General features: G+C 43.2%; 1 protein-coding gene across 3 annotated transcripts in view; it reads right to left on the bottom strand.

Moving 5' to 3' along the window:
- The window catches only part of MYO1B (myosin IB), a 159141-nt gene that overhangs the window by 27364 nt on the left and 105503 nt on the right, over nucleotides 1-26274 (bottom strand). For all 3 annotated transcript variants that reach the window (XM_081861221.1, XM_081861223.1, XM_081861222.1), the window contains 10 exons: nucleotides 17169-17267; nucleotides 16858-16961; nucleotides 14606-14753; nucleotides 14337-14455; nucleotides 12971-13057; nucleotides 12658-12723; nucleotides 9002-9106; nucleotides 6209-6271; nucleotides 2906-3106; nucleotides 1552-1778 (listed from right to left, as the gene is read on the bottom strand). In XM_081861221.1, coding sequence (XP_081717347.1) covers nucleotides 1552-1778; nucleotides 2906-3106; nucleotides 6209-6271; nucleotides 9002-9106; nucleotides 12658-12723; nucleotides 12971-13057; nucleotides 14337-14455; nucleotides 14606-14753; nucleotides 16858-16961; nucleotides 17169-17267 — 1219 coding nt within the window. The remainder of the gene's footprint in view (nucleotides 1-1551; nucleotides 1779-2905; nucleotides 3107-6208; nucleotides 6272-9001; nucleotides 9107-12657; nucleotides 12724-12970; nucleotides 13058-14336; nucleotides 14456-14605; nucleotides 14754-16857; nucleotides 16962-17168; nucleotides 17268-26274) is intronic.

Consider the following 26274-nt stretch of genomic DNA (forward strand, 5'->3'; position numbering starts at 1 on the left):
TCATTTTCCAGAAGCTATCCCGTTGATTAGGTAGAATTTCCACCCCTCTAACTCCCACTCAAATCACCCTACGGCTTTCCACCTTTGCTCTTCTGCTGCTGCAGAATATATATCTGAAATCAGGTCCCTCCGTTCATCCGCTGAACCCAAAACCAATGCCACAAACTGTGAGAGAGACTTTTAGTACCTTGCTCCCAAATCTCCGTTGGAAATAAAGTAACAGCTTGGATGGACATTAAGCCAGTTGAGTTCAACACTGGCTAATCAATCTCTCAACTACTCGTCTGTAAATGGATAGGTGTTATACAGAAGGCCTTAGGCTGGTATAGTCTCTCTCCTTTTCAGTCCCTGAAACTGTGTCTCTCTGTCTGCACTGTAGAAGGGTGAATGATTTAATATATCAGTACCAGGGGCACCCTATTTGGGATTAATTTGGATTGCCATGCTTTCTAGACTGCAAAAAATTGCACCATATGAACACATAACGAAGCTTTGCAATTGTATGGGAGTTTATTGGAAGGGAAAGGTTGTGCCTGCAGAGCGATTGTCTCTGATCCTGACCATCCCATGCCCAACAAGGCCTTGCCTTTATCACCCAGTATAAAATAAATTAAGTGACATTACTGACAAGCTTTGTTTTTTTATATATAAAAAAGTTAATGTGGAATTCCTCATGCCATATGGATTGTCCTTCTGCATAGTAAATCACAACGCAGCCTGGCCCTTTCATTCTCAGAAAATAAATTTATTAATGGAAGCTTGCCATTTTCAAAGAACCTTTCCCGGAATTAAAAATGAGAAACACCTGAAACATAAATAACAGCTTGGGGAGGTTTGACATTTTTATTGCTATTCTACCTAAAAGGGACAACTTTCAGCTTATCCAGCTTTTTGGTTCTTTCCTAATTCTTCTGAGCACTGAGCATAAGTTTAAGGCACAAAGTTTACTTAGATCTTTTGGAATCTGAACTCCCAGATCTCAAGAGTGATTTAACGTAAGGCGGGATCCCCATAGCACACTTGGCCTTGCAATTTTGGAGCCATGTTTACACTACAGGCTTCTCATAACGAACTTTTAACCTTGCAACCACCCCATACCATGCCAACTCCTTAATTATATCTGGTAAGACCTCTATCGGGTCTTACAGCATTATCACAATGTCATCAGCAAATGAACTTAGATGTTCTCTGCCTTCTATGGTGTACCTTGTAACCCCATCATTCCCCTGCAATGTAAACGTTGAAGAGCTTGGGAGATAAAACAAATTGGGTAGTCCAGAGACACCCCTGTTTAATACGTGAACAAAGTTCAAAGCAAACCCACCCCCCAATCATTGGTTTTCACTACTGCCCATTAAGTACTAAATAAGTTTTGTTATAGCACACGTAATTCCACCCCCAGATACAGTAATTTCAAAAAGTTTTAGAAAGACAAAAAGCCCATTCGAGTTGGTCAAATGCTTCATGTGGCTCCAGCATTTTCAGTAGCAATGAGTTACTGTTTTATTATGCTCATTACAAGGCCAGGGAACTGGATTCCTTGAAGGTTACCTGATGTAGTTGGGATTTTTGGTCTGCAAGTTCTTCATCAAGGTTGCCACGGAAGCCTTGAACTGCGAACCTGCTGTTGGGGGCCTCTTTAGGTTAATCTTGGCCGGGTTTCCTTCTGGGAAGAGTGCTTTAATGAGGGAGTGGTTGGCCCTCCACATGGCCTGGGACAGGTCACGGTAAAGCAGGTCGTTGTTCTTGTCGACAAATCCTTCTACCTGGTACATCACCTAACAATGCGAATCAAGTGTGTTTCAATGAACAAGAGATAATCAAACCAAGGGAGGGGGGGGGAAACAAAAGTCAAGAACAAATGGCTAATGCCTCCAAAATATTAATGCTGCATGCCAGAGGCACTGGGTCCCGCCCAACTTTGAGGGTGCCCAGTGCACACATGTGTTATCACATGGTGACAGGAAGCTACAAGACCTGCCACAGTCGTGGTTAGGCCCGGAGAGGCCCGCCACAATCGCAGGAAGGACTGACAGGGCCTGCCGCAGCAGCGAGTAGACCCGGTGAGGCCCGTCGCAGGCTGCGAAATATTGATGGGGTCAGGCCCCCTCCTTGAAAAATTCGGGGAGGAGGCTGCTCGGCCCCTTGGCCCCCCTAGATGGTTCCCCTGCTGCATGTTAAGTAAACTATATTCACACAGACCACAAATTTCCCTTGCCTTAAGCCAGTGTTCCCCAACCTTGGGCCTCCAGCTGTTTTTGGACTACAACTCCCATCATCCCTCGCTAGCAAGACCAGTGGTCAAGGATGATGGGAACTGTAGTCCAAAAACAGCTGGAGGCCCAAGGTTGGGGAACACTGCCTTAAGCCCCTTCCTGATCCCAGTTGTGTGCACCATAAACAAAAGAGAGAAGCTACTTTAAAAGGTGTTCTGGCTTATGAGGAAACATGAAGGAAGGCTGTATCTGTAGTAGTTTCTGCATCTCTTTTTTCGGCTCAATATCTCGCCTTGGGGCATCTACGGCAAGCATGCTTTCAAGTTGTCCAAAGCTGGAATGTTATAAAAGGTAAAGGTAAAGGGACCCCTGACCATTAGGTCCAGTCGTGGCCGACTCTGGGGTTGCGGCGCTCATCTCGCTTTATTGGCCGAGGGAGCCGGCGTACAGCTTCTGGGTCATGTGGCCAACATGGCTAAGCAACTTCTGGCGAACCAGAGCAGCGCACAGAAACACCGTTTACCTTCCCACCAGAGCGGTACCTATTTATCTACTTGCACTTTGACGTGCTTTCGAACTGCTAGGTTGGCAGGAGCAGAGACCAAGCAACGGGAGCTCACTCCGTCGCGGGGATTCAAACCGCTGACCTTTCGATCGGCAACTCCTAGGCTCTGTACACCGTGCATTACCTTGCCAGCGTAATGCTGGATTCTGAAGCAACAGTGGGGCAGGGAAGTGTCATTCAAGAAGCGTGAACATTTGCTCATCCTGCTCTCAAAGTGCTGGTGAGTGGCGCAGACCTGGTTCAACTTCTCTAAGAACGTGTCGTCCGTAACAGCTCCTGGCCGCAAGCATTCTTCATCCAGCATGGCTAGAATTCCATTCTGATTCTGTTGTGCAACAATAAGGTTCATTCCGTGTGAGATGGGCATAAATATTCTATGTATCCCTTAAGGTTCACAGTAAATTAATGCCAAACTAAAGCAGATAATTAGCAAGTCAAATTTCGAGTCAGAATGCAGAGTTGAAAGCCTGCATGTACGTCTGCCATACACAGTCCTTACCATGTTAAAAGGCATTTATTCAGATTAGATTAACTCGGTATGCTGAGCACAGCTAAAACTTCTAACTAGGATTTACCTGGACATGTCCAAATTTTATTTATTTATTTAACAACATTTATATACAGCAGTGTCCAGAAAAAGGCTACATATTTCTCAAACTTTACCAGGGTGTTGTTTTATAACGTTGTAGAGTTAGAAGGGACCCCAAGGGTCATCTAGTCCAACCCCTTGCAATGCAGGAATCTTTCACCCAACATAGGGCTCGAACCTGTTCATTACTTCCTAGGTACTTCCCCATTCGAATGATCAGGAGCTCACCAAGTTAGTGGCTAAATATCTCTATTTGGTTTTTTGTCGTCGAAATACATTGCAGACGTCTGATCTCCCTGGAGACCGAGAGATGTGACGATAGACTGCTCTGCCTCCTTTCTTTTAGCAAATCTTTTGTGCCACTGGGGAAGTGGTAATTCTGTATTGATTTGTTTTGGATGTTTGTATGTGATGCCAGTAAAAGGTCTGATGATGATGATGTACTTCCCCATTCTTCAGGTCTCCAGACACTGAGGCCCAAGAGATGTCACAAAATTCAAGATGGAATTTGCGCCCTTTTGCTTGGAGGAAACCCATAGCTGTCAACTTACAGATTTGAAAATAAGGGACCAGCAGCCAAAATAAGGGACCTGCAGCCTCACCTGTTCCAGGCACTCCAGTCTTCCTGTCCTCCTGCAGTCTGGTCAAACTCATGTTGGTAGCTTCGAGAACACTGTCCAACCAACTTTGTAACCAGAGGTTCAACTGAATAGAATCTGAATCACATGCACCACAAGGCCTATGCAGCCTCAACTTAAGATGGCTCCCCGGCCTGGCTTTGCACTGCAAAGTTTGTAGCAGCACGTGCAACAAAATGGCGTCCAGCATTCAAAAACCTCCTCAGCTTGCATTAACTAGCCACACACAAGGCATGCAAGCTCCACGCCCCCAGTCGTTCTTAGACTTCTTATTGGGTGAGCAACACAGCCAAGCAACACAGTTGGAGCCTCCCTCCTCCCTGGCCGGCAGGAAGGGAGGGAGAGGAGCTGCTTCCTTTGATATTTAAGGGACATCATTTAAGGGACATTTAAGGGACATCTATCAATAAGGGACAGCAGCGGGACATGGTGCTGGAATAAGGGACTGTCCCTTCAAATAAGGGACACTTGACAGCTATGAGGAAACCCCTTCTAATGCCCTATTCCCCTGAGATCAGAGAGGAGTAGAAAGGTGCTTGGCAAATGCATCATTGAGCAGATGAATCTCTTCCTCCTCTTTCTGATGAGATGTGGAATAGGATAGTGTCTCTTAGCTGCAAATTTCTAAGCGTGTATCATTCACTGGTAGCACACCTATTCTTTTCCATTTTAAAATCCATGCCTTTTATTTCAACTGTTCCTTCTCAACTCCTTGCAATTTGAATTTCCGATACAAAGCTCAGCTATGATCCAAAGTGAGACAGTTGAAGGAAGACGCTGATCTCTCTGTCTCATTTTCTCTGTCTGGTGATGCTGGCTAAAGAACTGCTCCAGATTTCACTGTTGTCAAGGAACTAATGAGACTTAAAAGTGTGGGTAGTCAACAGGAGCTGCTGTCTGCAAGTACATGCTGTATTTGAAACATACACTGAAAGGCGCAAAGTGTTCCATTTAGCATTCAAAAGAGAAATGTTATTTATTGGGAAAGGAAACCTTTTTTAAAAGCTTGCCACCTAATCCTCAAGAACAATGTTACTTTCACCTACTATTCTGTTGGGAGCAACCCAGTCAGGTGGGTGGAATACAAATATTATTATTATTATTATTATTATTATTATTATTATTATTGCTGCTGCAATACATGGGGAACTTTACGAGACATTGACATTGGACGATGTGTCCATCAGCCTGCTCCCCTTAATCGCCATCTACAGCAGCCAACAACTTTTGGCTCCTCCACTCCTTAAAGTCTTTCCATTCTGGCTGGTCATTCTACAAACTCTGCAACTAAGAAACGGTTGCTGCACATTCTTTTTTCCTCCTCTTCTCCCAATCCCTTTTCCTTTTGTGCTGTGTCTTTTAGATTATAAACTTGAGGGAAGGGAATGTCTTCTCACTGACACTTGTAAGGCACTCAGAGAGAAGGGTTTTTTTGTTATTGTTTATAATGGGCAGGAGAAAAATGCTTTTTAAAAAAAATATGAGTATTTTGCTCAATTCCACCCTTCAGAATGCTTTACTACAAGCTTCCAGATCTTAGACCCATCATCCCTGGCTGTTGGCAATGCCAGCAGAGGCTGATGGCACTGCAGTCGAAAAATCTCATCTGAAAGATACCAGGTTGGGGAAAGGTGGGCAAATGACACTATATACAGTGATAATTCCTTACTCCTTAAAGCACTATGCCACAATACATTCTTCGGAACTAAACAAATCATTATCATTATTATTTAAATTTTTACAGCACCCTTCATCCGATGATCACAGGGAGGTTCACAATATAAAAACACAAAAATTGCACACCATACATAGCTGTCAACTTTTCCCTTTTCTTGCGAGGAATCCTATTCGGAATAAGGGAATTTCCCTTAAAAAAGGGGAAACGTTGACAGCTATGATACCATAACAACACACAAAAACAATACCTCACCCCCAGTTTTAAACGCCATAGATGGTTAAAGTTAGGCAAAGGCCTGGGAGAAGAGGAATGTTTTTGCCTGGTGCCTAAAGATATGTAATGAAGATGGCCGGCATCCCTCCCTGGGCAGAGCATTCCACAATCAGGGAGCCACCACAGAAAAGGCCTGTTCTCGTGTGGCAGTCATCAAATCAAAAGAATGAGAACATTCCAGAAAATCAAATCAAATCAAAAGAATGAGAACATTCCAGAAAATTTCATTTTTCTATAGTTATGACTTACATTTTCTATTAGGTCGCAAATTACAGCATTGTTGAAGTATTCAATGTGCGTCCACTCAATACCCTATAGAAACAAAACACAGAAATTGAAGAAGAAAACCATGGCAGGAAGGCACTTTGAAGGCACTCTGCTAAAATTTCACCCATTCCAACCAGAGCATATTTTAGTAAGCTAGGGGCTTGCCTAATAAGGCCCTAATAAGGCCACTAAAGACAAGGAAACCTTAAGGATGTATGTGCTTTAATCACTTTTCACCTCCCAAGCCTTAAACAGGCTTGACACCCACTTTTAAATTACAAGGAATTATGGGCTAGTGGGAAACCCCACAAGGCAGGCACCCAGAGCCAGGATCACACAAAGATGATAGTGACCACCAATATATAAATCTCCTTTGGTGAAAGTGAGCTGAACTATCATGATATGGAGTGGGGGCAGGGGTGGGTCTGCAGTTTTTAAAGGAAATGAAGGGCTATATCCCCTTCTCCTCGTCACAGCAATTTGTGATCATCAGGACTTCAGCATTATGTCAAAACTTCAGAAGCTGCTAATGTTGCTGGAGCAAGATGAGCGTCCTTGAACGGCTGCCAGATTTGCTTTCCATTCCATTCCCCAATCTGTGTCAATTTCCCATGCACTTAACTGAAACAGAGCCAAAGCCCTTTTAGTGCAAAGCTTTGGGTCAATAATGTTTTTGTGCATCTTGGGAGCGTTTCTAAGGAAATTGACAATTTCATCTCAAGAACTGCTGGTGTGTTTTTCCCCTGCCTTCAGCCTTCATCTTGAGACAGAGATGACAAGCTGAAATAACATGGTCAGCATAGGCTATGCAGCCCACTTTGGTGATGGTTAACCATTTTTGCAAGTACAGTGGTACCTCAGATTACATAGGCTTCAGGTTACAAACGCTTCAGGTTACAGACTCCCCTAACCCAGAAATAGTACTTCGGATTAGGAACTTTGCTATAGGATGAGAACAGAAATCGTGCTCTGGCGGCACGGCAGCAGCAGGAGGCCCCATTAGCTAAAGTGGTGCTTCAGGTTAAGAACAGTTTCAGGCTAAGTACGGACCTCCGGAACAAATTAAGTATTTAACCCGAGGTACCACTGTACATCACAAACCAAATCCGAAGTGATGCTTAGCACCACCCAAGTGCATATGGCAATATAAATGCAGCTTTCCCCTCCCCAATATTTCTGAGGTTTTGTCTCTAATCTACTACTGTGCATGATTGTTGAAAAGGGTTTCAGTTGTGCAAACCAGTTACTGTTGTTTCTTTACATACAAAAGTGGCCAATCCATGGTTGTCCGAGGAAGATGTAACACTGGGGGGTGAAGCTAAAAGTATAGCCCTTCTCCAAAGTGAATACAGTGGTACCTCGGGTTACAAACACCTCAGGTTACAAAAACTTCGGGGTTACAGACTCCGCTAACCAGGAAGTAGTACCCCGGGTTAAGAACTTTACCTCAGGATGAGAACAGAAATTGCACGGTGGCGGCAGCGGGAGGCCCCATTAGCTAAAGTGGTACCTCAGGTTAAGAACGGTTTCAGATTAAGAATGGACCTCCAGAACGAATAAAGTTCGTAACCAGAGGTACCACTGTACAGCTATACCCTACAAGTAACTTGTGAACAGGGCTATAGGCTCATACACCAAAATTATTGTGTGGGCAAATGTCTGAAATTTAACTTCGGTACCTTCACCTGCCAACTTGCCATCAGAATTGTAGCATTAAATAAATGCAGCTACAAGGTATTTAGATTAGTCCATCTATAAGATGTAAACGAAGGTGCTTATGACCTTGGGATTTTAGGCAAACAAGATTTGGAATGTGTTCGTTTCTAAAAAAATAATAATAATCTAGAAGAATTTAGTGTCTATATTCTATATCTGGAATATATTTATACAGTGGTACCTCAGGTTAAGTATTAAATTTGTTCCGGAGATCCGTACTTAACCTGAAACTGTTCTTAATCTGAAGCACCACTTTAGCTAATGGGGCCTCCTGCTGCTGCCACGCCGCCAGAGCACGATTTCTGTTCTCATCCTGAAACAAAGTTCTTAACCTGAAGCACTATTTCTGGGTTAGCAGAGTCTGTAACCTGAAGCGTATGTAACCTGAAGCGTATGTAACCTGAGGTACCACTGTATACAGAATATATCTACTAATACCTCAGCGACCGTCCGCCTCGTCTGGCGTCCATTCCGGCAAACGTCCGCGGCAAACCTGGAAGTACCAGAACGGGTTACTTCCGGGTTTGCCGCTTGCACATGTGCAGAAGCGCAAACTGCGCCGTGCGTGTGCACAGATGCGGCGCTTTGCCCTGTGTCCTTTTCAGCTAGTGGCCGGGGCTCCAGAACAGATCCCGGTCACAAAACAAGGTACCAGTGTATAAGCATAAATTTGACTTTGGTTACTGGATTCTAGTAGACTGTCTAAATATTGTGGAGAAGTGTAAGGAGCCTGGGGAAAGTCAGGATGAAAAATGGGGAAGAAAATGCGAGTTAGTGTCAGTGCTATTTTTCTAGAAAAAGAGGTACTCTTGTTCTCTTATAATTACAATGGCACCCACCTTAAATCAAGTGTCCTTTCAACTGCCTATCTGGTTTCAGGGCTACTACTAACGCCTCACAAACAGAACATCAACATGGTAGTTCTGTTTTGTACCTGACAAGGTCATCGCAACCATCAAGGAAAAACATGTTAAAAGCTATTAAGGCAAAAAGCAACAAGGACAAGGATTGTAGGTGCAAAGAGGCAGATAGGTAAACAAGGAAACAAATGGGTTTTACCTCTCGTATGTACTCTTCTTGCTCTTCCTTCAAGGTAAGCTCAATGAAGATCTGCTGCAGCTTCTCGTTGCAGTAGTTAATAATGAACTGTTCAAAACTGTTATCCTACAAAACAAAGATAGGAAAGAGTGACAATGGCGACACATGGAAGCCTGGCAGCATATTTTTCCAAAGATGAGCCCTATCCAAATCTCTGGCCTGCAAGCAGACTATGCAATGGGACTACCTTCTGGGATTTAATATGATACGCACCTATTCCATGCACGACAGGATTTATATATATACCTGAAGACCATTTGCTAATCACGCTCCGTACTGGGTGCTTGGTTCAGGAGTACTACAGGTAGACGACTTGTCACTTTTTACTCAACAGAAAGAAGTCAAAATTTCCCTTAAAAACAGGCTTCCCAAAAGAAGTTACAGGGCTAGAAATACACACAGATTCACAGCGTGTGAGCCTGTAATTATGTTAATGACTAAAGCCTTGTTCAGGCAATCGTATCTCAGTTTAACAAGCAGTAACACGAGCCCCACGGCTCCTTTCTTTGCTGCATTAGCAAGCAAACCATGAGGTCTTCAGCTGACCATAGCTTCCTGTTTAATCTGAATCAGGAAAACTATGCGTATCAAGCACTGGACCAAGCCAGGATATTAAACTATGGTTTGAAGTGGATTTTTAAGATCCTGCCTTGCTTGACAGCTGGAAAACAAAGTTTCCCAGAAGGTTGAAATGATAAATCATTATTCATTAGAGGCTTCCTGGTTTAATTGCTGCTGGAAAGAGGGAGATGCAGGCACAGGAAAAGGCTGGTTCATAACCCAGATTATTAATATGAGGCGTGATCATCCAAACCAGCTATAAAACTTTTAATGCTTGCATGGGTCATTACTACATCTTCCAAGACAGGTGCTCAGACAAGACAAGTCACTATCACAAGCAGAAAATGGATGCTGTGATAGATGGGCCTTGGGCCTGATCCAGCAGCCTCTTCTTATGTTCTATTTTATGGTTCTACTTTATTTATTATGGTGTTGGAGGAGACTCTTGAGAGTCCCATGGACTGCAAGAAGATCAAACCTCTCCATTCTGAAGGAAATCAGCCCTGAGTGCTCACTGGAAGGACAGATCCTGAAGCTGAGGCTCCAATACTTTGGCCACCTCATGAGAAGAGAAGACTCCTTGGAAAAGACCCTGATGTTGGGAAAGATGGAGGGCACAAGGAGAAGGGGACAGAGGAGGAGATGGTTGGACAGTGTTCTCAAAGCTACCAACGTGAGTCTGACCAAACTGCGGGAGGCAGTGGAAGACAGGAGTGCCTTGCGTGCTCTGGTCCATGGGGTCATGAAGAGTCGGACACGACTAAATGGACAACTTTATTTATTGAATGGTTCTCTCTTTTTTTTACTTTTGTAAACCGCTTTAATATTTTTTGAGGTGACATAGCAATATTTAAATATTTTCAAATAAATAAATAAAAACAATAAAAACAAGAGCATCTGTTAGGTGTGTTTTCCAGGATAGAATGTATGCATATACCTACCTACCTACCTACCTACATATATATAATATAGTCTGCATCAAATGTTGTTCTTCCCTGAGGATAATACTTGATGCCATCTGATGAAGTGGACACTAGTCAATTAAAAGTTATCTCATAATAACATTGTTTGGCCAAACTATACAGTCGTACCTTCGAAGACAAATGGAATCCATTCCGGAAGTCCGTTCGACTTCCAAAATATTCAAAAACCAAAGCACGGCTTCCAATTGGCTGCAGGAAGCTCCTGCAGCTAATCAGAAGCCATGGAAGCCCTGTCGGACATTCGGGTTACAAAAATAGTTCGCAAACCAGAACAGTCACTTCCGGGTTTCGATCGTTTGGGAGCCAAAATGTTCGGGAGCTAAGGTGTTCCACTTCTGAGGTACGTGACATTATAATACAACCTCTCTCTCTCTCTCAGTATTACAAAGTAACCCCTAAAATCCAGCCTTTTTAATATAAGGGTGATAGCCAGTATCTGAAGATAAGGATTTTTTTGTTTTGTTTTGTTTTTAAAAGGCAATAGAATGAGCTGGCTGGTTGGCTGACAATAATCAGGAGTGCAACAGTCTGCCAGGGCAGGGACGGGACGGGGTTGCAACTGTAGCAATGGGAGACTTCTTCCAAAAACAAACATCTGCTTCAGAGGATGGATTTACACTTAGGATGACAGCAAGGGAACAGAAAGACACACATCATAACAGCTGTGCATCACCACCTCACCTGAGAGACAATGTGCAATAAAATAGAATCCTGCATGCTATATGAAAAGATGTAATTAACATCCTGTTTACCTTGGCCCTTAATTTAAGGCGCCACAATTCTCTTGTGTCACTTTTCAATTTGATTTTTCATATCATATTGATTTTTTAAGGCAGTGGCTGCCTAGACTCCACGGTAAGTTAAGAATTTTAAGGATGATTCATTTAAAGCCTTTGCCATTGACTTTAATGGAAACAGGATTGATGCCTGAAACTACACTCCCACCCTCTTATAATTTATTTTATCTATGAGCAGCATATTATTCTCTCCTCATATATTAAAATTCACATTTGTCCTTGCTGAATTTCAGCATATCAATGTTAGATGTCAGCTCAGCAGAAGAATCTTGTATTTCGCTGTCTCATATTTCCGTCTACTCTACCTCCCTGCATTGCTAAGCCAATTTTAAAAAGGCAATATGGGTTGTAGGGACTATTTTTACGCCTCTTCCCTTCTGGCTGAAAAGGGGGAAAAATCGAGTTATGAAAAACATTTTGGATGGAAAAGTCACAGATGAGCCTGAATATAAGAAGCTGCAGTATAAGTATTATATTCCTGGCATAATAGCCTTGGGCAGACACAAATTAACCTGACATCTCTCCTTGATCTGAAATGCACGGTTTGTTTTGCTTTCCATCTAGGTATAACCTTAACACTAAAAAAAATGCCATTCAAAGGGCACAGGAACAAATCGCCAGAATTCAGAATTTTGAGATTAAGTGTACACACATTGCTAAATCGCTATAAACTTTGGGCATTGCTTGTCCAATCTGATTTCTCATTGTGCATGATCTACAAGAGGAGGGACCTGGGCAAAATTAGCATTTTAGCCCTCTACAATATGAGTTATTACTACTTCCTTAAAATTTTAAATTTAAACATTTATATGCCACCTTTTTGTCTGAAACTCTTAGGAAGCTGAAGCAAAACCTAAAAACAGTGAGTCTTTTTCTGTGTGTATGATATGTGAGTGGAGGCCAGGGTTTTGGTCTGTACACTTGACATCTAGGAAGTTTACATGAAGAAAAATCAGTTTTATTTCCTCACAACTTTCCATGCCGATTGCTGATGGAGCTGTAGGCTTTTAAAAAAAATACTGAACCATATTTTATCTGGTTGTTCTTTTAGAGTTCTTATGTCTTGATATTTCAGGGTTAGTTTTAATGTTTTGCTATTGTTTCCAAGTTACCTATTTTTTCACTTTTTTGCACTGGTTGTATCTGCTTCTTGGTAGTCATTTTATTGTAGGCTGGCTTGAGAAACTTTGTTGAGAAGGCTGGTTCAAAACAGAATGAATGAATAATACACTACATCTTGCTACAAAGCAATAAGATTACAGTCAAAGCAAAGTACCTCAAAAATTTCAAAGCCGTAGATGTCCAAAACGCCCATGACTTTCTTTCTTACTTTCATTTGTGCCTTAAGAAAACAAAAGTTATTTTCAGATGTTTATTAAATTCAGCAAGGAGGCAGCATTGCTGCCTAATTAATTTTTTCTATGAAAATCATCATTATGACACAGAGGAAAAGCAGGGGTCAATTATATGAGTACATCTATTGTTTTCCTGCTAAACACTTTGCATTATTATGCCACAAACTGATGAGCATCTAGTTTAACTTGTCAGGCTTATTTGTTCTAAGTATACAGGATTTCAAAGAACACTACCTTAATGCTCTCATTGATTCTGGTAACAAGCCAGGAAAACAGTCTACTGTAAAGATTCTTTGCCAATGCATCCCGTGCGTAGTATGCCTAATTAAAGAGAGAAGAAAAAAAGAAACATGAATATTAGAAATATTTAGGGTTGGCCCAGGACTCTTTCTGGCTGTGGCACAGCATAAAGAGGAGCAAATCCACACACACACAAGTGTTGCCTGTCGAATTATGAATATAAACAAACCGGCATGCTTTGCAGAAGTTTTGATACGCAAGGGAATTTTCTAATAAATTGTTTTTACGTTGTCATTAAATCGTTATTACATCAATCTCCCACTCTGCTTCTGTAGGAAAGGCATAGGATTCTCAGGCTGTTTCCCATACAGGTAGCGACCAGTCCTTGATCGGCTTAGCTTTAGGAAGAAAGCTGCATTCTGTACCTTCAAGCTAAAGTCCATTTCCCATGCAGTACGTACCTTATCAGCAAAAATGTACCATATTTTTCGCTCCATAAGACGCACTTTTTTCCTCTTAAAAACTAAGGGGAAATGTCTGTGTGTCTTATAGAGCGAATGTGTGGTCCCTGGAGCTAAATTTCCAGAATGCAGTGTTTCCGTGCACTGCTCTGGTTCGCCAGAAGCGGTTTGGTCATGCTGGCCACATGACCCGGAAGCTGTACGCCGGCTCCCTCGGCCAATAAAGCGAGACGAGCGCTGCAACCCCAGAGTCGGTCACGACTGGACCTAATGGTCAGGGGTCCCTTTACCTTTTTTAGAGGAGACAAAGTTTAGTGTGCAGTTAAAGAATGTAATCTAAGAACCAGAATGGGGGGACCAGAGGTCATGTTGAATCCAAGTACAAATTGTTACATACATCAAGCACCAACTATGGAATGAATGTTTGTTTGTTTTTGTTTTTATTTTCTGTTGATCACTTATGTTACACAGTTTTAAAAACCAATAAAGCATAAAAAAGACATATGCAAAGTTTATCTTGACCATGCGGTCATGTGACTCCCATGTACTCCCCTCCAGTGTGAGATTGTGTGGTGCAATCTCAACACGGCTAACTAAAGGGGTGCCTTAATAAATTGCAAAAACTCATGAAATTCAACTACAATAATCAATTCTGGAAAGCAACTGATAGCCTGTGATCCAAGTTAAAGATACAAGAGCCCACTTTGAGCTAGGAATTGGCACCCACAATAGATATCCATATTTCCATAATGAAATAATAGGAAAAGACAGATTCTTCAAGAGGGGCCACAGAAGTTCCTCTTTTCAGGTCACATTTTATTCATTGTGACAAAGGAAAATTCCCCTATGTTTTCTATGAGAAAGAAAAACATATATTCACAGTACTAATTCAATATTACCTGAGACACATTTAAGGTTGTAGAGACTTTCTCCTGCTTGGCTTCAACGGTGCGGAAACTAAAGGCTCTCTCCAGCACTGACTGATCAATGCCTGTCAACTCACATATTTCTTTGAGCTCTATGGAAGCAAATAATCTCAATTTAAAATCATTCCTACCTACCTAGGCAGCAAGTACATTCAGAAGTCATGGGGGTGGGGGTGGGGTGTTAAACCAGTTATCAAAGTGCAGGTAGATTTGATTGGATCAGAATATATTATTTGAATTACCATTTTTATCCTTGATTTTACTTTCATCCAAACCATTCACTCGAGATTCAGGTTTGAATTCAATGTTCCCCAGTTTTAAGACGGCCGCGACAACTTCGAAAACTGACTGTGTTTCATGGTCCATAAACCCCACGATCTGCATGGCATTCTAGAATAGAGAAATCAAGTTTTATTCATCGCACTGATTTATCCTGCCTGTCCTTTCTCCAAAGAGCACAAGCTGGAATACGGTGGCAGGGCAGTCTTAAGCATATGCAGTGCCAGGGTATAAAAGATCTGCCTGGCGTCGTCCCCCCAAGGTTGCCCAGTCCCAGGCACGCAGGAGGGCAGAGCCATCCAGCCGCCTCAGTGTCTCGCTGGCTCGGTTGCCCCCGAACTTGCAGCACAGAGAGAAGCAGAAGAGCCCACCGCAGCACTCCAACCAATGGGCGGGCTCTTCCCCAGACTCAACTCTTGAGCCCCAGACTCTCAGCTTATTGCCCCTGAGAGCCCGGGTCATAGCTGTCAACCGTCCCTTATTTGGCGGGAAACTCCCTTATACCAGCACTGTGTCCCGCTGCTGTCCCTTATTGATGATGTCCCTTAAATTTCCCGGGTTTCAAAGGAAGCAGCTCCTCTCCCTCCCTCCCTGCTGGCCAGGGAGGAGGGAGGCTCCAACTGTGTTGCTTGGCTGCTCGGCCCGTCCCCCTCCGGCCTCCTCTCACCAGCCTCGGCCCCCGGGAGCCCCTTCCCACCGGGACCCTCTGGCCCTTCCGCAGCCATCCTCCTCATGGCCGCCAAACTGAGCGTCTCTGCCTAGGGCCTCCCCTCTGCCCGTCGCTGCCACCACTGCTCCCGCTAGGCCGTACTGCGGCTGCGCCGCTGAAGGATCCAGATAAGATGGGCAGCCTGGTGCGGCATATGAATTGCTGAGGAGCTTTGAGAGAAGAGCGAGGGCAGCCATAGAGAAAGCAGTTCAGAGAGAGGAGGAGGAGGAGGCACGGGCAGGTGTTCCAAGGGCTAACCATAGAGGGGAAAAGCAGAGAAAGACCGCAAACACTTCTCCCATAGATTTGTAGTGGTAGACTAGCATAGATGGTCTGATCTGTGGGTTTACTTCGGGCGCTACTCCCCCCCCCCTCCTCCCGCCCCACCTGATGGAACTGAGAGCTGCAGATGGAGCACGAGAGAAAAGATACAGAACTGCAGCAGCATCTTCGTAACTTGGACTTCGTTTTGCGCGAAAAGTGGTTGCTGCTTGTAGTTATTTAATTGCAGTGTTTCATCAGCAACCTCTGGAAACAAAGGGCTAAAAACCAGTGCTGCTCTCCAAAATTATCTGGTCCTTTTTAACTTCGTATTTCAGCTGGTTGACTAAAATCCCTTATTTTGGCTGCTGATCCCTTATTTTCGAGGCTGCTGGTCCCTTATTTTCAAATCTGTAAGTTGACAGCTATGGCCCGGGTGCCCCACACCCCTAGCACCCATGGGTAAGATGGCCCTGCACAGCGGTCCTCTTCCCCTACCCACCTCCCCATTTCACTTTATCTTCACAACCAACTATTATTAGTTTATTTAAAATATGCTTAAAATGCCCTTCAGCCTTACAGATGCCAAAGCAGCATTAAACTGTGTCTTTCTGCCACTTCCAAATACACTGAACAGGCAGGCCACAGAAACAAAGCAAACACTCATTTGGAAGTCACAAAAAGCCATTGCTTATCCTGAGAGGAATGGCCTCATGTCACACCAGAGAAGGGGAAGGGAGCAGAATGAGTTCAGAAACTTTTAACTAACCATAGCTTGCTGTGTCATCTGAACTCAGCAAACTGTGGTTAATCTTAACTATGCCTAATGTCAACTTCGAACCCTGGTTTATGAAACCGGCTTATTTAAGCTAATAAAAACTAAGTAAACCATAGTTTCATGTCTTGATAATGTGGAATCCAAATGTAGCCTTTATTGTAACAAGTTTTGTAAAAAAAAAAAGTAGCACTCATATATTATTATTAGATACAAATTTTATTATTATTTGTAATAAATAATTTTATTTATTATTATTATATACAAATTTATAAACCACTTCACAGCCTCAGGCCACAGAAGCTTGCTTATGGTAGCAGAAGTAACTTTTAATATGCCAAATATTATTAAACTCTTTTAATGGATCACACCGTCAGATTTCATGTTTCTATGCTGCTGACTCAACAATTTAGCAAAATTATAAAATGAAGTCAAGTTTGAACTATTACGGAATTTGCACCAATTCTTACCCGAACCGTTCTGAAATTTGCAGCATCATCTACTCCATTCACTTTTGCAGAGTCCAGGCTAAGGTAGTTGTATCGACTGAAGTCCCTCTCCAGCTTAAGTTTTTCTACGAAATGAAAACGGGCCTTGTTAACAGCTAAATTCCCTGACCCACTATTGCTGTTAATAGCAGTGAGAATTTAAGCTGCTTAACATGTATGTGCACTGAAAGGCATACAAACCACGCAAATCAATTATGGAGATTTCGATTAACTTACGCAACTTCATGTGCAATTCTATTAGACATTTAAAACACCACCAGAGTTGTACTCACTGAGCAAATCTTCCGATCCTCCAGACAATATCTGATAAAAAATGTGGAAATTCCTTTCACCTCTTGGTTGTTTAACAACACGAGACTTTTCCAACAGATCTAAAAAAAACAAGATGCCACAGAAATTATTTTTCCACTCCTCTAGTCTGCCTCTCTTTTGCCACTATCACACTTGTATCAAAGAACTATACGATCACATTCCCGTTATGTTTTTTTTTATGTAAGAGAAGTGTGGCATACTGTGGGGTTGAGTTAGATCTGTCATCTTATACATATAATCAATGAGCATTTTAGGTTGTTTTTATTCTGATTTTTCTGCTTTGTGTTAATGTTTGTCTCTGTAACTTGCTTCGAGTTCACGTTTCGGGGGTGGGGGGATTGACTAACAAGTAAACAGTCACTTACTGTATTTGTCCATGTGTAAGACGCCCCCATGTATAAGACACTCCCTATCTTTGAGGACTCCAAATTAAGAAAATGGGGGGAGGATTGCCCATAGTTGTTGAGCTTTTTAAAGGGGGAATTGCCACCTATCGTCTGTCCCCTCGCTGGCAGAAGCCGCCAATCGCCCGCCCAATTGCCGCAGTGACAGCCAATTGCCGCAGTGACAGCCAATCAACACCAGCCCTTGCCACAGCCACCAATAACACGCCCAATAGCCACCAACAATCTCTGGTTCGCGGCAACAACCAATCCTACGACACACCCCCATGCACTATCTGTGTATAATAATATAATAATAAAAATTTATTATTTATACCTGCCCTTCTGGCTGAGTTTCCTCAGCCACTCTGGGCGGCTCCCAATTGAGTGTTAAAAACAATACAGCATTAAATAGTATAAGACTACTCCCATTTTTTTACATTACAGTGGTACCTCGGATTACATACGCTTCAGGTTACAGACTCCGCTAACCCAGAAATATTACCTTGGGTTAAGAGTTTTGCTTCAGGATGAGAATAGAAATCGTGCTCTGGCGGTGCGGCAGCAGCAGGAGGCCCCATTAGCTAAAGTGGTGCTTCAGGTTAAGAACAGTTTCAGGTTAAGAACAGACCTCCGGAACGAATTAAGTACTTAACCCGAGGAACCACTGTATTTTTTAATAACAAAGCCTCGTCTTATACACAGAAAAGTACGGTATGTTGGGACACTCTGAAACCATCGCTGCAAAGCACGCCCTACCTGCTGCCATCTCTTAAATATGAAATACAATAAAGTGTGGCCCGATAATCTAGCAATACATACACATTTTCCATCCATATTCAAACAAACAGGTGAAAAGTCTCTCCAAGGCATACCTCTGGCCTTCTTCCATTACACAAATTAATCTGCTAAAGTATAGTTTGAATACAGCCTGCGTCAAACCAAGGACTTAAGCTAGATTACTTTGGAAACTCTTCAAGCTTATGTCTGGGTAGAATGAGTAGGGGCAATAAAAGCCCCACTCTTGCAATGACACCCAGTCATACGCAAACATATCTATCGTTTACTCCTTCACCTTGTCTCTCAAATGCAGATTTGCTATAAGCCTTTACCCTCAAAGGGTGTATTTGCATGCCAAATGCAACTTATCCCCATCGGGCTACTGCTGTGTTTTACGCTACATTAACATTCAGAACAAGAAGCCATACAATAAGGCCTATTAATATTTCAGCACATTACCAGCAGCGTTTTGTCTTCATGTCACCTGCTGCTATTAGAAAAGTAAATATACAGGGGCCTTTCCACAAAGGATGCTCAGAATGAAAGCACTGTTGTTCTGCGTTGCAGAACTGGGTAGAACATTTAGAAAGGCAGTTTATGCTTCAAGAAAGAAATCTGTATAAATGAACGTATCTCTGGCGCTCGAAGCAAGGGTATCGTTCTCCCCCTTTAAACCCAAGAATGTGCTAATGAAGTCAAGCACTAATATTTGGAGAATGCAATTTGTTATTGAAGAGTATGTTGTTGTTGTTTAGTCGTTTAGTCATGTCCGACTCTTCGTGACCCCGTGGACCAGAGCATGCCAGGCACTCCTGTCTTCCACTGCCTCCCGCAGTTTGGTCAAACTCATGCTGGTAGCTTCGAGAACACTATCCAAACATCTCGTCCTCTGTCGTCCCCTTCTCCTTGTGCCCTCCATCTTTCCCAACATGAGGGTCTTTTCCAGTCTTCTCTTCTCATGAGGTGCCCAAAGTATTGGAGCCTCGGCTTCAGGATTTGTCCTTCCAGTGAGCACATAGCACTGATTTCCTTCAGAATGGATAGGTTTGATCTTCTTGCAGTCCATGGGACTCTCAAGAGTCTCCTCCAGCACCATAATTCAAAAGCATCCATTCTTCGGCGATCCGCCTTCTTTATGGTCCAGCTCTCACTTCCATACATCACTACTGGGAAAACCATAGCCACTACTGGGGAAAAAACCACTACTGGGAAAACCATTGAAGAGTATAGTGTGCAACACTTACGTGATCTTTGGTTTGATATGGAAAACTCTGATCCTAATCCTTTGTTGCCTTGGGGGTTATCTTTGGGAGAAGAAAAGGCTAAGGAGTAAACCCAGAGTGGAGGTCCTAAGACAGCTGGATGGTGCCTTGTGGAAACTCCTGCAGCCAAGCTGGTGCCAAACGTATTGCTCTGCTTTCCTTTGGACCACATCAGTGAGGCTGGGAGGAGGGTCCTGTCGTCTGGGGAGCCCAGGACCTCTATACACACTTGTGTCCTGAAGAGGTCATGCGGGAGGCAGCCATTGTAAGTTACCAGTCTCTGCAACTACAGAAGGTGTGGTGATTCTCCACTGGCTTGACCTCACCACTGGAGGTTCACTATCAGATGCCAACAATAGGTTTGATATGACCATGATAGTTGAAGCAACAACAATGAACTATGTGATCTTTGGAATCAATACGACCATAATTAACAACAATGCATGATTTACACACCCAGTAAAGTCAAGTGATTATCTTTCAAAGGGCTGCCATATTCCCCAAAGTGAAAATGTGGACAGAACTGTTGAGCTTCTTTCTTTCTTTCTTTCTTTCTTTCTTTCTTTCTTTCTTTCTTTCTTTCCTTCCTTCCTTCCTTCCTTCCTTCCTTCCTTCCTTCCTTCCTTCCTTCCTATCTGAGCTTTTTTTTCGCCTCCCCAAAACAAAATTGGTTTGGGGCTTTTTCTTTGATTTTTTAAGATTTTGTTTTAAAAAAACCAACTTGCCATATGCCTGGGTTTCACCAGACATTCTGCTGCTTTGGCAAAAATCTGCCCGGATGCCATTTTTCATGGCGATTCCCGGATGTTGCCAGGAAAACCCGAACATTTAGCAGCCCTTTCTTTCAGCAAGCCAAGTTTTAAGTACTGGACAAATTCATATTTCAAACCAGGTAATCATGAATTAAAGCAACAAACCCCAAATGCCCATTCTCTACACAGGAGTACTTGTTTGCTTGCTGAGTCCAGAGACTGAGGGTATTCATTGCGCAATACCTGTGCCTGCTATTCAAAAGGAGCACACAAGGTGCATGTCAAGTGTTGGGTCAACGTCTTAGTTAAGCCTCTTCATGTATCATAGCACTCTGTTGTGGTTAAATAGCTTATAACCTGTAGACCCAAAGTTGGGATGTTGCACTGACTTCATTCATAAAACTTTAAAAACCTCCATTCATGATTATGTGTCAAGTTCTGTGTCTGGGGAGGAGAGCCAGGATAGTACCTGAGCTGAGAAGTCTGTGCTCTCTTTCTCTCTCTCTCAACAGTGTACCAAATACACTGTTCATTTTGGCTCGGATCATCTACCAAAGTAGGCTCCTTTTACATATAGCCACATACTTTTTTTTACATATAATCACATACTTTGTCATGTGACACAGTTCCTCTTTACTCACACACATGCAACAAATTTCTCATAATTGTCACTTGATGTGGCTGCAGTGTAACAGAGAAAACCACCAACACATGGATCGGGTCCCTTGAAGGTGTCTTGCCATTCAAATGATCATATCACTATATCATAATAATTTATTATTTATACCCCGCCCATCTGGCTGAGTTTCCCCAGCCACTCTGTGTGGCTCCCAATCAAGTGTTAAAAACAATACAGCATTAAATATTAAAAACTTCCCTGAACAGGGCTGCCTTCAGATGTGTTTTGAAGATAGGATAGCTGCTTATTTCCTTCACATTTGAAGGGAGGGTGTTCCACAGGGTGGAAGCCAGGGAGGGAATGGGGAGAATTCATGGGATTGTCTTCATCCAAGTAGTTATGGTACTCACACATATACTGTAGACAAACACCATTGCACCATGGGTAACCGGGACCTACAGAGTATTATGTATGCTCGAAGCGTACCAAGGACAAAGGACCCAAGAACTGGGTTTTATTTCAATTTACTCTTGTGCTTTAAGATTTAGATGTCTGCTGGTCTCCTTTGCACTCCAATTCTGTACAGATTTATGTACAGTTAACCTCAATAGGTATTAGAACAACTCGGAACACATATCCACATGCCCTGACATGCCTGAAAGATTATACTGCAAAACACTGGGCAGGAATGATAAGACCTGTTGGTGCTCTTTATAATACTGCAATTTCACCAAAAGTATCTGGAAATGGACACAGCTGATGGAAGGGCAATGTGCTAAATGCAGCAGTGATTGGATTTCATAAGCCTATGTGTCAGGGGTTCAGGAGCAGAGGCAAAGCAGAGTGAGCAAATGGAAAGTGAGGAGGAGGAGTACGAAGGGGGAGCAGGCAGTGACAGTGGGCAGAGTCAATCCACAAGCCTCTCTAGCGAATCGGAGGACTCACAGAAGGGAGCACCAATGGCCAGGGCGAGGGGGGTTCCAGGGGGGAAGCCCCAGGAGGGAGGGGCCAGCGGGGAGTCCCTGAGCAGCAGTTGGAAATCAGGACCAGCTTCTCCACCAGAGCGCAGTGGGGAGGGGGAGTCCCAGGAGTCGGGACCAGTGTTCTCATCTCCAGCGGGAGGAGAGGAGTCAGGCTTGGCAACGCCCACATCAGGGAGCGGGGAAACGGTCAGAAGGAAAGTTACCGGCTGGGCGCGCGCGCCAAGTTCAAATGTACAGGAGAGCGGCACAGCAGGGAGTCCTGACAGGGAGCCAGGTCCTAAAGCCCGCCGAAAGGAAGGGCGAGACTCAGGGGGGTCAGCGTCAGAGGAATCCAGGAAGGAGGTAAGATCAGAGGGCAGAAGGACCCAGAGGAGGAAAGAACAGCGTAGGAGGTGGAGCAAGGCTAGAATCTTAAACTGGTGTGGGTTCAGCAGCGAGTCAGAGGGAACTTAGCCGGTCTAGCGTCAAGACGTGGGTCTGCGCGCCCAGAGCTTGGAAATGGAAACTAAACTTCAATAAAGACTTTTGTATATGACATCCACTGGGCGTTGGTCCTCTGTGAGCTGGGACCTAGCGGCAGGCCTGACACTATGTTTCGGTTTTCATTTTTCCACTTTGATCTAGGTGATAATAATAATAATAATAATAATAATAATAATAATAATAATAATTATACCCCACCCATCTGGCTGGTATGCAACAAAGTTTTACTCAGAGTAAATCCAGGAAAATGAATGTCCCTAACTTAGTTTGTTCATTTCAATGGGTCTACTCAAAGTAAAGCTTAGTTGACAACAACCCATAGCCTTTATAGGTAAAGGTAAAGGGACCCCTGACCATTAAGTTCAGTCGCAGACGACTCTGGGGTTGTGGCGCCCATCTCGTTTTACTGACCGAGGGAGCTGGCGTTTGTCCGCAGACCGCTTCCGGGTCATGTGGCCAGCATGACTAAGCCACTTCTGGCGAACCAGAGCAGTGCACGGAAACACTGTTTACCTTCCCGCTGGAGTGGTACCTATTTATCTACTTGCACTTTGACGTGCTTTTGAACTGCTAGGTTGGCAGGAGCAGGGACCGAACAACGGGAGCTCACCCAGGGATTCGAACCGCTGACCTTCTGATTAGCAAGTCCTAGGCTCTGTGGTTTAACCCACAGCACTACCCGCGTCCCCACAGCGCCCCCACAGCCTTTATACCGTACAGTAAAGTGCCAACTTCATATCTGTCATTTTGGGTCACATTCCATTTAGGAGAGGCTAAATGCCATGGCTCTTTCTACTTTACCCCATTCTAGAAAATACTGTTAGAAACAAAAGTGCAAGGGTAAAAAATTATAATCAGAGATATTCTCCTTCACATATGCAATCCATGCTAGAGACCACAGCAAGAGAAGACATCTGCATACAGAGGTGACTGTTGCAAAGTAGACATCTGTAAAAAGATGCATCAGACATAGGCAAGCTGTTCTGCATCTAGGAATTTACTAGCTTTTCAGCTGCTCAATCTACTGTTCGCCATAAGTATTTTCTCTCCCGTTTCAGAATGACTACACACTAAAGGAATTCCACGGTATCTCCTTGCTTTTGTCAAACACTTACGGACCTCATGTGCAAATCATTCTAAAACCAGCATAAGTGTACTTGTTTGAAGGGAGAGTTCAGCTGGTGAAAAAATTGCACACAAGGCCTGGCTGCAATTACTTACATGCCCCTAGAGAGATTTATATAAACAGTTTCCTGAAAACGTTCAGCTGATTCTGTTAGAAGTACCAGTCTCTCTCGGATTGTCTTTAGGAGGGAAGTTAAAGCAATTAACAATTTCCATAGAGGAACATTCACAGCACTGCCCTTACAGGATTTTTTTTTCCAGAGAGTAGTTATAAGCAGGAAGCCAGATATTTACTATAACAGGCAACTACCATTCCCAGTCTTATTTGAAACAGAGCTTAGGTTATGCCCGTTTTGTAGATCCCAAGCATGCAGCACAGCCTATAGATCCTTTAAAAAAACTGGTAAGGAATCTTCAAAAAACTCATTACAGTGGTACCTTGGGTTAAGAACTTAATTCGTTCTGGAGGTCCATTCTTAACCTGAAACTGTTCTTACCCTGAAGTACCACTTTAGCTAATGGGGCCTCCTGCCACCGCCACGCAATTTCTGTTCTCATCCTGAAGCAAAGTTCTTAATCCGAGGTACTATTTCTGGGTTAGCGGAGTCTGTAACCTGAAGCGTGTGTAACCTGAAGCGTCTGTAACACAAGGTACCACTGTATACTGATGGTTATCAACTCTGCATTAAGAAACAAAGATTAAATATTTCAGACACATTTTCACCCAAAAAGAAAGTGAAAAAGGGGCACAGCAATATAGGAAATAAAGTGTGTTTGCGCACTGGCAGGCTAGCACATCAAGCTCCCCATTTGCCGTTCACCAATTACTTGCCGGACTTATCACAAAATACATCCTGGAGGGCTCAGGTAAATGCAAGCAGGTAGGTGGTGAGAAGAATGTGCATGCTAGCAAATTTTGTATATTTATCTGCAAGGCTGCTAAGTGCTGGGCGTGGGATGTGGGGGGAGAGAGGATCACAAGAAGTGAAGTTACAAGGAACCTGGCAGGGGGCCTTCTCGGTAGTGGCACCCACCCTGTGGAACGCCCTCCCATCAGATGTCAAGGAGATAAATAACTATAAAACTTTTATAAGAAATCTGAAGGCAGCCCTGTATAGGGAAGTTTTAAACGTTTGATGTTTTATTACACTTTTATATTTGTTGGAAGGGGCAACCCAATCAGATAGGGCAGGGTACAGCTAATAAAATTATTTCTATTAAATTATTGGTGCTAGTGGGAGGATACATCTCCTCAGAAGAAGGCACGGCTAACAGTTTGTTGTTGTTGTTGTTGTTGTTGTTGTTTAGTCGTTTAGTCGTGTCTGACTTTTCGTGACCCCATGGACCAGAGCACGCCAGGTACTCCTGTCTTCCACTGCCTCCCGCAGTTTGGTCAGACTCATGCTGGTAGCCTCGAGAACACTGTCCAACCATCTTGTCCCCTTCTCCTTGTGCCCTCAATCTTTCCCAACATCAGGGTCTTTTCCAGGGAGTCTTCTCTTCTCATGAGGTGGCCAAAGTATTGGAGCCTCGGCTTCAGGATCTGTCCTTCCAGTGAGCACTCAGGGCTGATTTCCTTAAGAATGGAGAGGTTTGATCTTCTTGCAGTCCATGGGACTCTCAAGAGTCTCCTCCAGCACCAGAATTCAAAAGCATCCATTCTTCGGCGATCAGCCTTCTTTATGGTCCAGCTCTCACTTCCATACATCACTACTAGGAAAACCATAGCTTTAACTATACAGACCTTTGCTGGCAAGGTGATGTCTCTGCTTTTTAAGATGCTGTCTATGTTTGTCATTGCTTTTCTCCCAAGAAGTAGGCGTCTTTTAATTTCGTGGCTGCTGTCACCATCTGCAGTGATCATGGAACCCAAGAAAGTAAAATCTCTCACTGCCTCCATTTCTTCCCCTTCCATTTGCCAGGAAGTGATGGGCCCAGTGGCCATGATCTTAGTTTTTTTGATGTTGAGCTTCAGGCCATATTTTGCACTCTCCTCTTTCACCCTCATTAAGCTCAAGTCAAATATCAAATTGCTTGATGGTAAATGTACATCTAACAGAAAACATTTGTTTGAAACCCTGCAGGCAATATAAGGTACTGAAGTTTATTTAAGTTTCCTGTTGTCTCTGGGGCAGTAACTGCAGCCTGCCTATGATGTAAGAATAACTCATTTATTTCCTATGCAGCACCACATCTTACTATTTGTACATTCTGCCACACATCCACCACCATCTGCTACACCCCAAATTTCGCCCTACCCTACAGAAGAGTATATAAAACAGAGAGTATATAAAACAGTACTGTAAAAATCTAAATGCTTTGACGGGTCGGGACTGAATCTTGCAAGACAATTGAGGAACAAATAATAAAGTATTTTAAAATATTTAGAAAGAAGAAATATAAATGTGTGAAGTGGAAAATTAAATTTAGATAACACAAGGGGATGAATGGAAGTCAAGAGAATGTGTGATGTTTTTGGTGTTTTAGTTTGTTGTTATTGTTTTGTTTTGTTTTTGTTGCGTTTTGTTTTTGCTTGGTTTTGCTTTTGCAAAATGTATTGTTTGTATTGTTCTAATAAAGTTAGTTAGTTAGATAGATAGATAGATAGATAGATAGATACGGAAAAAAAGAAAAAAAGCCAAGACAACAAGCCATTGTTTAAGGCTGGCTAGTCTACAT

The sequence above is a fragment of the Podarcis erhardii genome (assembly GCF_964252035.2).
Source record: "Podarcis erhardii genome assembly, chromosome: 1".
Classification (NCBI taxonomy): Eukaryota; Metazoa; Chordata; class Lepidosauria; order Squamata; family Lacertidae; genus Podarcis; species Podarcis erhardii.